This window comes from Harmonia axyridis, chromosome 1, assembly GCF_914767665.1.
Source record: "Harmonia axyridis chromosome 1, icHarAxyr1.1, whole genome shotgun sequence".
Taxonomy (NCBI): domain Eukaryota; kingdom Metazoa; phylum Arthropoda; class Insecta; order Coleoptera; family Coccinellidae; genus Harmonia; species Harmonia axyridis.
In genome coordinates, this window is record NC_059501.1 from 64630297 (window position 1) to 64645065 (window position 14769).

General features: G+C 34.3%; 1 protein-coding gene across 4 annotated transcripts in view; it reads left to right on the forward strand.

Annotated features, from left to right (window-relative positions):
* LOC123671110 overlaps nt 1-14769 on the forward strand; it is a 65629-nt gene that overhangs the window by 13343 nt on the left and 37517 nt on the right. For all 4 annotated transcript variants that reach the window (XM_045604795.1, XM_045604796.1, XM_045604794.1 and 1 more), the window contains 4 exons: nt 1315-1495; nt 3574-3780; nt 5556-5668; nt 9567-9702. In XM_045604795.1, the coding sequence (XP_045460751.1) occupies nt 1315-1495; nt 3574-3780; nt 5556-5668; nt 9567-9702 (637 nt within the window). The remainder of the gene's footprint in view (nt 1-1314; nt 1496-3573; nt 3781-5555; nt 5669-9566; nt 9703-14769) is intronic.

Here is a 14769-nt window from a genome sequence, read left to right on the forward strand (position 1 = left end):
ATATCTTGACGATTCTTTCCGCGTATGAGAATGTTCGAGTCATCTGCAAAGTTCACGAATGCTATTGAAAGTTGTGAAATTAAACTCAGATCTTCATTTCTTTCATTGAATTTGGATAATATATCTAACGATATTAGGAATATAATTTATATAGACAATAAAGAGCAGCGGGCCAAGAACACTACCCTGTATCACACCTTGCTCAATAGTTGATTGCACGGATGTATAGTAAACACCATCAATCGAAACAGATACATGCTGTGATCGTCCTCTAAGGTAGCACTCAAAGAACTTGAGTTGTGCATCTCGTATACCATATGCCTCGAGTTTCTTCAACAAAATTTCGTGGTTAAACGAGTCGAATGCCTTTGAAAAATCCAAAAAAAATCCTAGCAGCCATTTCTAAACCTTCAGTTATCATCTCCACGCTATCTCGGTGTTTTTTCCTTGCGTGAAACCATGTTGTTGTTAATTTAGAACATTAAACTTTCTAAAGAAACTTACTCCGGATTTGAATCCCGCTGCTGGCTATCCAATGCGCATTGCTGTTCTGGTTTTTGAGGCATCTTTTCAACTTTCAGCTGCATTCATAATTTTCGTTAATTAAATTAAAATAACAATAATCAAATTATTGATAAAAAATATTCTATCAATGTAAAACCCTGTATAATTATTCTCAATTGTAGAATTCGATGAACCGCCGTAAAATTCTAATATAAATCTTTGTTTTATTCTTGAGTTATTGTGTTTAATGTGTAACAGAAATTATTAAATTTTTTTTTATTAATGAGTAAAATTTAATCTTTGAAAATCATTTTATGCTCGAAATTCGATAATTACAGGTACTGTAACGAAGTGACAAGATTTATATAAAATTAAATGCAATTTTTCGAAAAAAGCGGCCTACAACAAATAGTACCACAGATAAATGTGGGGTAGATATTTCTAAATCAGAATTTTATAGAGATAAAGAGTATGATATCAAAAAATGGACATTCCCATTAAAAACAAGGTGGTATCGTGTTTCACAACTTTCGGACCAGCCTGTAGAGTCAAAAATAATTCAAGCTGTCGATTCAGTCAAAATTTGAATCATTCTCCTAGCCCAAAATTAACAAGAGTTATCGACCGATCGAACATTATTGACTCACTCTGTATATCATATATGTTAAGTTTCAAGTACCGTCATCACATGTTTCCCTTTTTTTTTGTTAACAAAATGTTCTTTATAATTTGTTACATTCTGTGAATCCTTCGAAACCTCTTTCTTGTAAATAATAGAATAATGATATTCAATGGAATTATTGAATTCAGTTTCCAACATGTCGAAATGGCCCATTTTCCGATGCACAGTTATGGAATTAAGAAGCATAATTGCTGTTATGGTCAGCTGACGGATATGGTGACACCTGGAGACCATAATCCACCACCAAAAAATAAAAGACTTCCTCGTCCGAAGACAAGACGGCACCCCGAAGATTCCCCACATCGTTTGGTGAGTGTTGTTATCCATATACTCATTACCTTTCTTATTTAGTTCAATTAACTCGATGATGCCCAACATGGTTTTAGATCTGATCACTCGACGGATTTCCGTTGAGTGATCAGAAACTGCTGCTATTTAGCAGCAGTTTCCTTTTTTTCTTATGTGTATGAATGCCTTGACAATGGCTTGCATGTAGCAGGGTCATTTTTTGACCTCTTGCGAGCATTCGATAGTCATTCATTTCAGTTTCTAGTTGACAAGTGTTACAAATTGGGTTTTCGAGGTGTATTTTTGGATTGGCTCCGAAGCTATCTCGAGGGTAGACCTACTTCTGTAAAAGTTGAAGGCTGCCTATCTGTGGGAGTGCCACAAGGATCCGTCCTTGGGCTTCTTTTATTTTTGCTCTTCATCAATGATCTCCCTGTGAATTTAAGAGTAATTTTCCTGGATTTGCTGACGTGTAGACGCTTTTCGTCTTCAATAAGAGAGTTTTTATTGAGTCTATTCGCTGATGGTGGTTCGGTAGTAGTTTCGGCCCCAACATTCGAAGAACTTCAGGCTCTGTGAGCTTTTACTACAGAGCTTTGTGAACTGGGATAGTGCTATTCTATCTAAGAGTGGTAATAAATTTCTTGGCATTCACCTTGATAATAATTTAAAATGGGATTTGCACATTGATTCCGTTTGCAAAAAACGAAACAGTTCTTATTTTGCATTAATAGGGTGAAAACCTTACTTCCTTTAGAATCGCTAATAAATATCTATTACAGCATGGTATATAGCCACCTGTAGTATAATATTCTACTGCGGGGAAACTCTTCGGATGTTGGAAGGGCTTTCATAATACAAAAACGTATTTTACGTATGATATTCAGCATACCTCCACGTTCGTCCTGTAGACCCATATTTGTAGAAAACAATATTATCACCTATTATGTCTACTATATGTGACAGAAAATGCGAAAAAATTCATACAGTTGTCTAGTTTTCATAACTACGGAACCAGAAGTGATAGAAGCACAGATCAACAAAGTTGGAAATGTCTCCTTTGTATCAATGTGTTAAACTGTATAACCATTTTCCTCACAATATTAGATTTCTTGTTTTTAGTAAATTTAAGAAAATTGTTAAAAAGTTATTATTGAATAGATGTTATTATACAGTGAATGATTACCTCAATGATGGTAAAGTGATTAGTTGATTAATTTTTTTCATCTGTATGACTTATCCTAAACATTTATTTGTCTCAGAGGATTAATAAATTATTATTATTATTATTAATATCATTGGTGGCTTGTCCTATGAGGCAGATGAGGAAGTGCATCACCAAATAAATTCCGGAAATTGCACATTTTAATCGAATCCTTTATTAATCCATTTCATTCTCAATTTCCCATCATACGGTACGGCACTGGATCTATCTTCCATAATATCCGGAAAATCAAATCGGGGGCTTCAAAATACCAATGGTATGAAATGTACGACCGGCTTACTGGCAGTATAACTTCAGATAAATTATTTTGTTTGCAATGATATTAGCAGTAGATCAGATTTTTTTGACAAATTTGAAAGTAATGAGGTTTTCTGATTATATTGGTGTACAGACGGCTTAGTAAGACGGTTTGGAGATTTTTATTGCAGATGTTGAAAAACACAGCCGAGCGGAACAACCTTATGCTTGAGAATTGAAATATAAAAGGTGGCCAGCAAACTGGGCCGAATTGCCGCCCCGCAATGTTTCACCCCTAAAGCCGATCCTGATCTCTAAACCCTAAACCATCAGACCAATGAAAACGTGAACGGAGTGCGAAACTGGAAACGCCTACTACAGCGTCTCAAGGGAGCTGAAGACCCTATTCGGAGTTTCCAGTTTCGATCTTCTAGAGGTGGATTATTCAAGACAATTCTTCATATTTTACGTCAGTTCAAAAAAAAAAAAATTTATTGATGAAAATTAAAACAGTTAATTCAGTTATATTCTGCGATACCTATTTGAATGAATTCTATGACTTTCCGCATGTCTTTGTAACAATATAGACTCATCACGAAGATGAAGTGAACTTTTATTTCATATTTGAAATTTTCAGGCAGATAAATTTTCAAGAGCATCTGGCAATATTTCCTCATCGTCCAATTATCTATCTACCGGATATTCTAATGTGACAAATAAATCGAAAACTAGTGATGGAGTCTCGAAAAATAATTGCCATTTTTCCTACAATTTAGTGATCCCTGGTTCTAGTGCCAGAACTTCCTACCCAAGTACTGACAGAAATATGCCCATGGACAAAGTGGTGAGTTTAAAATAGAAAGGCATTTTTTAAATTAGAAAAATTTGATAGTTTACGTTTAAAAACCAAAGTTTGTATTATAACTTAAAAACTACTTGCAAAAAAAATTGATGACAACACCAACGGATTCTACTGAAAAAAATTCCCGAAGAATGTTTCTGTTTCATGTTTATAGCATCAGTAATGATGAAGTTATGAGAACTTGTCATTTCATACCAGTTTCAATTTTTTTATTTCAACTTGAAAACAGTTGAACGAAACGAAAACGAAAATGTATCCTTTTTTTCTAGAATAAACGGATTCTGAGATCCCTCACTAAATGAATTTGAGACACCTGATACACTGGAAACTTTGCTTAGATGAATTTTAAATAAACGCAAACGACCAGGAGATTATAGTATTCATCACCAGACCTAATAAGGCCAATTGAAAAGTCCCCGATCTACCATAGTAAAACACATTTTTTTTTTGACAAAATTCGATTTTATTATTCAACATAGGTAGTTGCCTTCGAGGGCGATACAGCGATTATAGCGATCTTCCAACTTTTCGATACCATTTTTGTAGTACGATTTGCTTTCGCTTCAAAATAGAGCTCAGTTTCGGCGATAACTTCTTCACTGGCGCTAAATTTCTTTCCAGCGAGCATTCTTTTGAAGTCTGAGAACAGGAAAAAATGCTGGGGACCAGATCTGTCGAATACGGTGGATGTAGAAGCAATTCGAGGCCCAATTCATACAATTTTGCCATTGTATTCATTGATTTGTGACACTGCGCATTGTCTTGATGAAACAGCACCTTTTTTTTCTTCAAATGGGACCATTTTTTAACGATTTCATCGATTAAACGATCCAATGACGCTATATAATAATCGCTGTATGGTATGTGACATCACTGGTGACCAATCTAAAGGTGTAGATCTAATAGTTCCATTAATAATTCTCATAGAAGTGTTAAGCTGTGCATCAATTTTATGAACATTAGCACTATTGAACCAAACAGAACAACAGTATTCTGCAGCAGAAAAAACTAAGGCTAAGGTTGCCGTACGAAAAGTCCTGGCATCAGCACCCCATGAAGAATCTGCTAATTCTTGAAGGATTTATTATTCCTCAACTTCAATTTCAACCAGTGGCCAGTGCAGACATATATCTGTTTAGCTGCTTGATTGTCATTTCAGCTCTCTGATTTCTGCTGCTTTAGAGGTTATTTGCACTTTTTTTGCAGAGAGTTGCTTGTCGAACTCATTCTCACAATCGCTTTGAAAATTCATATTTTTTACGGAGGACATATTTATTTAGTGAAAAAATAAAAACTTGATTAATATTATTGAACGTTCCCTGTGGACCTGGCGATCTATTGATTTAGACTCGACACAGAATGTTAGAGGTTATTTTTTATTAAACTTCCAGTTACAGTTGTTTTGATAACGATATTGATTAAAAGTGGCATCATTTTATTATGAATACATTTCGATGTTTCTTGTATCAAGGTTGATGGAACTGCATCCAACTTAATACACACAAATTCAATTACTTAATACATATGCTATAACATCAGTAAGCTCATTTTGTTTCTACAATATCAATGATATGAGAAATTCTGCGATTGGAGAAAGAAAAGGAAAAAAGATTTTAAATTCTTCTTCATTTGTGTTAATACTTCGTACTATCAGAGAATAATATACGGCATCAAATTGTAAAAACCATAAGAGTAATCCTTACTTTAAGTATTATGTATAATAGTCGGAAATAAAAAATTTGAATTCTAATTTTCAGACTTCTCAAGGAAAATCTCAGCAACCACACTCAGTTGCACATTATGAGACAAACGAAACGTCAAATTGTACCACACCTAAGAAAGTTACACCTGCCAAATATGCGGACACGAGGTTAGTATTGTAGAAACCCAATGGCGGTTCCAGGGGGGGGTCAAGGGTATCATGACCCCCCCAAATTGAAACCACCTAACATTTAATATGCGTTTCAAGCAGACGTAATTATTTCAAGCACGAAATGATCCCATAAAAAAACTTGAAGCCCATAACAGAAAAATTTAAGGCTAGGACCGTCCTTGTAGAAACATAGATATACTCGTAAGCATTGTAAATTTTACATCGCAATCGAAGATCTAGATTAATCATTTGATTCCTTCTCAGTGTGATGTGGTTATGATATAAAATAAAACAGGACAACAACAATAATTTTTTTTTGATGTCTGGGATTTTAGAGCTGATTTTAAGGATATTTGGGACGCTAAATCTGTACATGCAATCCGTTTTTCTCTATCAGTTCTACATTTTTAGATACATCTCAATGTAGACACGGCATACGCCCTATCTCGCACTCAGCTCTGGTTTTGCAGAAGATAAATTAAAGATTTGCGTAGACTTAAAAATATGTAAACTTTCTTCTTGGGCAGCAAAATGGTTACACGAAATATCCGTGTTTCTTGTGCCCCTGGGATAGAAGGGACAAAACATGTGAATATTTTATACTATTGTATTTCTTGGAAGGTGAACACTAGTTCACCTGTTGAGAAGCACAACACTTAGAAGAGAGAGCTTTATTGGTAGACACAGAACAGTGGTTGAGAGAGATCATAGAAAAGTAAGCGTGTATTGAACACGGTATAAACCTAAATTTTTAGATACATGATTCAATTTCAACAAAACATACCACTGGGTTAGAAAAGATTGGCCTCAGAGAGAAAACATGGACGTTGGAAAAAATGCCATTAACGACTTTTTGGTTGAAAGAGAAAAAATCAAACTTCCTCCGTTACATATAAACTTGGGCTTAATGAAGCAATTCGTAAAGGTTCTTGATAAGAAAAGGTCATGTTTTGCATATATAGCGGTAAAAATGCATCAGTTGGGAACAGAAAAACTCAAAGCAGGGATAGTTGACGGCCCACAAATAAGACAATTAATTAAGGATCCTGCCTTCATAAATTCAACAAATCGAGTTGAACGAAGCTTGGACATAATTTATTGCAGTTGTAGAAAATTTTCTAGGCAAACATAAAGCTCAAAACTATGTTGAAATGGTTAACAAGATTTCAATAGTTACAAATACTCAGGGTGCAATTGAGTATTAAAATACACTATGTACAAAGCCACTTAGACCGTCTTCCAGAAAATTTAAGAGACAAGACTGAGGAACAAGGTGAAAGATTTCACCAAGTTATTAACTATAATAACTTATAGAGATATACCCCGAAAAAGAAATTGAGTACGCCACTGGATTCTACGCAGAATTCTGATTCAGAAGTAATTTTCAGCTCAGCATTATTTTCAATAATTTCGGAGATAAAGGAGGGGTCCGAAAAGTATCAATTTCCAAAATCACCCTGTATCTCTTGAACGGAAACAGTTATTGAAAATCTGATTAGACCAACTTGAGTTTCACAAAAAAGTAGGACAGGAACGTGAAAACCGCAAGGCTCTATCTTAAATAACAAGCGAGAAACCTGGCTGTCTCACCCAAAATGGGATGCACTCTACATGATGGCAGATTACCGCTGGAGTTTAAAAAAGGACTGTTTGAAAAACATTCAAGAATGGCTCGGAAAAAGAGCTTTCGAAGTGTTGAGTGGCTATTTGATTTCTTCAATGTTTTTTTTTTTGTTTGTAAGTACGTCGTAATATTGTATTTTGTATAACTAAAATAAAAATTTCGTATCTACTTCTGTTTAAGACACTCAGGGATTTGAGTTAAAATAATTCAACTATTTCTCTTAAATTTTAAATCTTAAATATTTGAGCTCCTAGGTAAAAATGAATACATTATTTGAATTCAAGACACCAAATTGATATAGAATCAGCTCAAAAATCCTCGACACCAAAACAGCTGTTCCCCTGTGTACTGAATATAAAAAGTATGGTAGTATCATGATACAGAACAGAATATTCCTCAGTATGAAGTATCACTTGTATTCTTATTTTGGAGAGGAAAATTCCAGAAAAGAACTATCAGAAGCTTTTAAGCGCTCGTTCATTCATGAGCCTATTGGACAATATCTCTGATGATAAGATCCTCCTGAAATTAGACACGAACATTCGAGTGACTATTTTGTATAAGCAAATTAAACTTCAACGTAGTCCGATCTGTTGTTATTGAAATATTCAACATTTTTCTTTCGATATTTTGATTGAATTTTTTTTGGTGTTGTTGGTGGCGCGATCAACATAGATAAACGCAAAATTTCAACTCGTTAGAATCTGCTTCAATGGAAATATTAGATATTTTTTCTATATTCTGCTTAAATTTTTTGAGGTTCCACAATTTCGCACAAAGCTTGAAACCTAGATAGGGTAAATGCACTGGTTAGCCGACCGGCACTGGTTCTCGACCATTCCGTGATTTGAGATAAAATAATAATAAAAATATATCATGTAGTGCAAAATATTTTCGCAGTACGTTTTCTCGACCATTCTACCCTTCCAAGATAGTTTGCATAGTAGTGGTATAGTTCAAAGTTTTCGCGCTAATAATTAGTTTATAATCGTCTATCATAGAGAAGGGTTATTGCTCTTCCTCTCTTAGAAAAGTGCTTTGTGATATATGACCAGAAAACAGTGATTATTTCTTATTTTAAATGAATTATGTGTGTATATTTTGTTCCATATGAACTATAAGACATATTTTTGAGTGTATTTCAATCAAGAAGCAAATAAATGTATATTTTTTTGTTCAATATTCGGCGGTCGCGAACTGGTATTGGAAAATTTGTATCTTTTATTTCTCGACCAAAGTGGTTGAGAACCAATATGTTACTTCAATAATTGTTTATTTCAACCGTATATTTCTGTTGGATCATTTTCGTTTTTTTTTTCGATACCCTGATTCATTTATATATCAACTTTCTGAATATTAGTTTGCGACCACTGAATTAACGTTGAAACACTTATTTCTACCCTTTATTTATTCGCGGTCGAGAACCAATTTGATTGTACTTAATTCTCGACCACTGGTGGTCGGTGTTTTGTATTTTATTTACTCATTAGTTTCTAAATAGATATTAAGAGCAAAATAACCAAAAAATGTTGTATGAGTTCCTATTTCGAAATATTTATAGAAAGTGGAAACATTTGCAAAATAATTTTTTTTTACGTTCCGAGTGTTTCTTACTTAATTACTTCATCTGAAACCCATCTGAGGGATGGGTAGTGATGTCGATGGTACGGTACGAAAGTAAGTACTAATCACTCATCTCGCTCTGAAGTTTTATATACAATTTTTAAGTGGAGCCGCCACTATTATTAGTGGTCGAAATCTAACACAAAAATGGTCGAGAACTCTGCGGCGTGGTCGAGAACCGAAGGTTATTGAGATTTTCTATGTTTTCACATTTCAAAGGTTAAATGCTGAAAGAACGCTTAAAATTATATGAGAAATCATTTAAAACTCTCCAAAGAATCGATGAACACCAACACCATTAAAATTTGATAAGTTTATGTGTGAAAAAGTCGTGCTCGAAATCGATGTTTCTGTTAACTGGTCGAGAACCAGTGCATTTACCTTATTCAAGCCGAATTTTAATTCGGTTGGGTTTATTATCTCTCAAATATTGTTTTTTTTTTAAGATTACTTTATCATGTGGTCATGAGAACATTTAAAATAGTTGTTTTATATCATTATGCGAAATCTCGACTCGATCGGATCTATTTTCATTGAAATATTAAATATTTTTTCTTCCTATATTCCCTTTTTTTCTCTGATTCAAACTTTCATACGGAATTCACTACCCAAACAGAATGTTTGTCATTCTAAAATTTATTTTTATAGTTTAGAAGAACATGAATACCTCCAATTTCTATTGAGGATCACGGAAGACATCATAAGAAATGATTTGTACAGCAATAAGGAAATGAAGAAAGTATTTACTAGTCATGTCAAAGCTAATAGCCATAGATTAGAATTGGTAAGTAACACACTAAACTATTTAACATTTTTCCATCCAGATTTTATGTCACTTCTGCACATTCTCAGTTTGAAACTTCAATATCCAATGAAATATTAATGAGAATGTTCCCAGTCATACAGGGTGTCCCATAAGTGGCACGTCACAGTGACACCGGAGGTAGGTCAGCTAAGAAGGGACCTAACCAGCCTAACATGACCCCAGTAAAAGTTGCATGGTTTTCGAGTTATTACCAAATTACGTTTTTTAGTGAATTTTCACCTTTTTTAACATTGTCAGGGTCAGAATTCTGCTGGAAAGCTCTCGAAGCTTATTTTTGTTGTTGTAATGGAATCTTAAATAGTTATTTAAGATGACATGAGTAGATTCTGTCAAAAAGTTATGTGGATTTCCGTAAATTAATGGATAAATCTTGATTTCAATTGCTAGCAAAACGAGAACTTCGACTTTGGACACCTGCTGTGAAAAAAAAATCCTTGAAACAAAACGAGCAAGTAACATAAAAAAATTGGGCATTTTAGACAGATTTAGAAATACACGAATCTTATGCCCATAAAACTAGGTATTTTCATCATTTTACCGATGCCCTACTTAACTAAGTTGAAACTAGGAACTCCGCTATCAGGTAATTTTGCCGCTTGCTATGACATTACATTTGATACCGGGCTTTGTTATTATTTGTTAAAGTCACAATAGGGAAAAAGATGGATTAGGGGAAGCGAAAAAGGAATATTATTGAAAAAAAAGGTAAATTAATTAAAAACAGACTTAACTTTCGATTATTCATTTAATTCTTAAATCTAACTTACAGTAAATGTTCAAACTCTTTCCCTCGGATTCTAATGCATAAATGACACCGTTTTATAAAATTACGATTCAATTTTCTTAAACTAATTTCCGATATGGTCCGGGCTGCGTCGAATACGCGTTCACGCAATTCTTCCTCGCTTCTTATTGGTTTTGCATACACTTTGTCCTTTAAACATCCCCAATAAAAAAAATCCAGTGGATTCAAATCCGGGGATCGCGGTGGCCACAGTATGGGTCCTAATCGCCCAATCCACCTGTCGGGGAATTAAATAAGTAATCGAAAGTTAAGTCTGTTTTTAATTAATTTACCTTTTTTTTTCAATAATATTCCTTTTCGCTTCCCCTAATCCATCTTTTTCCCTATTGTGACTTCAACAAATAATAACAAAGCCCGGTATCAAATGTAATGTCATAGCAAGCGGCAAAATTACCTGATGCGGGGTTCCTAGTTTCAACTTAGTTAAGTAGGGCATCGGTAAAATGATGAAAATACCTAGTTTTATGGGCATAAGATTCGTGTATTGTACCATTTCTAAATCTGTCTAAAATGCCCAATTTTTTTATGTTACTTGCTCGTTTTGTTTCAAGGATTTTTTTTTCACAGCAGGTGTCCAAAGTCGAAGTTCTCGTTTTGCTAGCAATTGAAATCAAGATTTATCCATTAATTTACGGTAATCCACATAACTTTTGACAGAATCATACTCATGTCATCTTAAATAACTATTTAAGATTCCATTACAACAACAAAAATAAGCTTCGAGAGCTTTCCAGCAGAATTCTGACCCTGACAATGTTAAAAAAGGTGAAAATTCACTAAAAAACGTAATTTGGTAATAACTCGAAAACCATGCAACTTTTACTGGGGTCATGTTAGGCTGGTTAGGTCCCTCTTTAGCTGACCTACCTCCGGTGTCACTGTGACGTGCCACTTATGGGACACCCTGTAGTTTCATTGAAGAGAAAACATTTGATTATTTTTTGGCCTATGCCCAAGGTTCTAAGTTTAGTTCCAAGCAATATTATTGTTGATAAATTTTGAAAATATCTACATCTATCGACACCGACTCTCTTTATTAGCGAGATACGGAGGGCTTTATGAATTTTATTCATTTCTTCCTGGGGTCATAACGAGCGAATCACCATGTACATTTTCTCCATATTTGGCACCCATGTTTCTTTTTCAATATTCAAACTAATTACATGGAAAAAAAGTTTGGGTTGACAAAAACTACAAAACGATTGTATCTTAGAAATAACACAAAAAAGCTCATTTTTCTCCGAAAGTCCCCGACTTAGGTTGATGTAGAAATTCAAAATACCAAATGAGATTTAATTGGGTCAGCAACAACAGGAATGAATACCGAAAAATTTAATTAACATCAAAAACCATCAAAGGTGCCGCATTCTACATTATATTCATAAATATCCAGATGTCGCGTGATCCCCTTATAGTGCTGTTTAAGAGTGATTGACGCTAAAAAAAAAACACATGCACTATCAGGCTTGTGGGCGTTCGGTTTGATAAACGTTGCCAAATGAATTTTATTGCCACCTGGGGCGGCTTCTTGATTATTTTTCCTTTCAATTCGCCAATCAGAATGCTGATTCATCATAATGAAACGCAAAATATATGAGAAACGATTCCATTTCAACATTTTCAACCCACTCTTCTTGAGAAATATGAGAAGTTTTTTTATTTCATACATTTCATTATATTATAAGATTTTTCATTTTTTATATCAAATTAATTATCATTTGAAATAATGGTCCATTCGCATCATCCGATTGCTTTACTCGATAATCTTACAGAAAAAGTAAACAAAAAGTTTTTTATAAAGTCGAAACTGAGCAGAAAAACCGAAGGGCCTGCTCTAGAGGGACGGCAAATAATGGAGGGCGGCAAATTTTTTTAATTTCAAAGAATTTCACAAACAATTTTTTATCGAATTCACTATTCATAAACATCTTTGCATCGAGAATGTCTGCAACATCTATTCTAATTAAAAATAATGGTTCATCCTCATCTTGTTGTTTTATTCAATCATATGGAAGAAAAAAATGGAATGTTCGAGCGTTTGATGAAGTCGATACTGAACAGAAGGATCTGAAACCAGAATTCAAATCATATATTTCATCATTTATTCATTAGTATTCAGTTGAGCACGTTTATGGTTTATAATATTTCACGTCTCCTAAATCATCTGTTCGATATTCCCTTAACTTCTCAGAACAATCGAACATTGAGATTAACTTGAAGAAATTTCGTTTTCCATTGATTGAATATTAGTGTTTCCTGATACACACATCGGAAAAGTCTAAGGATATTCTTCGAAATGATTGGTTTTGAGTTAAATGAAAGAAAATTCGAGGAAATTATGTATAGATGTATTCAATAATTGTTTATATACTTCAAATAAACCGAAATTTTTATAATGAAAAAGTGAAAAACTGAAAAAAATCGAAGTCTCTAAATTGCGAAAAACATAGTAATTGTTCTTAGTAATTTTTTATCGAAAATCAATTCAAGTTTGGCATTTAATACAATGTGTGGCCTCCTCGTTGATTAATTACGGCTCTACACCTACGATTCATAGACAAAATCAGATTGTTTAGGTCTTCCTGATTTAAATTTGTCCATTCAGCTGTCAGAAGCTCCCTGAATTCTAAAACATTTTGGACGTTTCCCATATTTGGCGTAATCCTTCTTTGAAGCATGTCCCATACATGCTCTATCGGATTCAGGTCCGGAGATTGTGCTGGCCATGGCAAAACATCAATTCCCTCATTATCCAACCATTGTGTCACAATACGAGCGGTATGGGGACGAGCATTGTCATGCATCAAATGGAAGTTTTCACCAACAGCTTCTGCATAAGGTTGTACAATTGGTTGTAGAATATTTTCCAAATATTGCTGAGCTCTTAGAAAACCATCAGGAAAAACGAGCTCTGTTCTACGTCCAATGGAAATTCCTCCCCACACCATAATTGTACCACCTCTATAACGGTGTACTTCCTGGACGTGTCTCAAGCGTTCTAAATTACCAGATCGTCTCCATAGTCTTATTCGACGAGAATCTGGATGATATCCGAATCTTGATTCATCTGTGAATAAAACTGTGGACCACTCATTGACACCCCAATTTTGAAACTCACGACACCAATTCAATCTTGCAGCGCGATTTCCTCTGGAAAGTGGTGGACACCTAATGGGCCGTCGGGAATGAAGATCGGCTTCATGAAGACGATTCCTCACAGTATCTCGCCCAATGGTCAAATTATGAGCCCGTTGAAATTCCATAACCAACTCAGGAGCCGTTATAGTGGGTTGCCTTCGGGCGGTCAAAACCAAAAATCTGTCTTGAATAGCAGTTGTACAACGTCCACGTCCTGGATGATTTTCGGCAGGATTTCCAGTTGTTCTGAAACGCCTCCACAAACGACTTATAACACTTTGTGAAACACCCATTCGCTCAGCTGCATCGACTTGTCTCATGCCCCCTTCAAGTAAACCAACCACTCGATTCATCTCTTCCAAAGTTAAATGATGTCGTTCCATAATAAAAAGAAGTTGATAGAAAAATATTGTCGATGTTATAACCCAAAATCGATCTAACGAATGCATGAAATGATTAAAATCAAATACAGAAATTTTAACTGCGACATTCATTTTTTTTATTTTTATCATATCTCCCATATTTTCTTGGCTAGCATATGTATACAACCAAAATTCATTCCGCATGATGATTTCAATTGATAGTCTGCAAAAAACTTGAGATAAAAGCAATATGCGATTTACCATGCGAGATATACTGAAATATCCTTAGACTTTTCCGATGTGTGTATTTGGGAGGTAGTACTCAATAATCTAAAATTTCTTGAAATTATGTACTTATGGTTTTTATTTAATGAACATGATATAATGATAACATGCATATCAAAACCTTATCAAAACTTTGCAGTGTGAATACAGAATATAGATTATTCTCCTATGGTACATATACATAGATTTAGCTTGTTATTCAGAAGGAAATTTTTTGTCATCATAGTGTTTCATGTTTTCAACTTGGCAACGTCCATTTATTTATTTATATAATAATAATATAATGTTTATGAAAAAGTGAATTAATGGGTAATTAATTGTTGTTACAAACGAAATGAACAATAAAAAATGGTTGGATATGAATATGAGAGATAATATGGGTGATTGCGAGCTCAATTCGTTATTATAATAGAAAATAAAATAGAAATCAAGAAA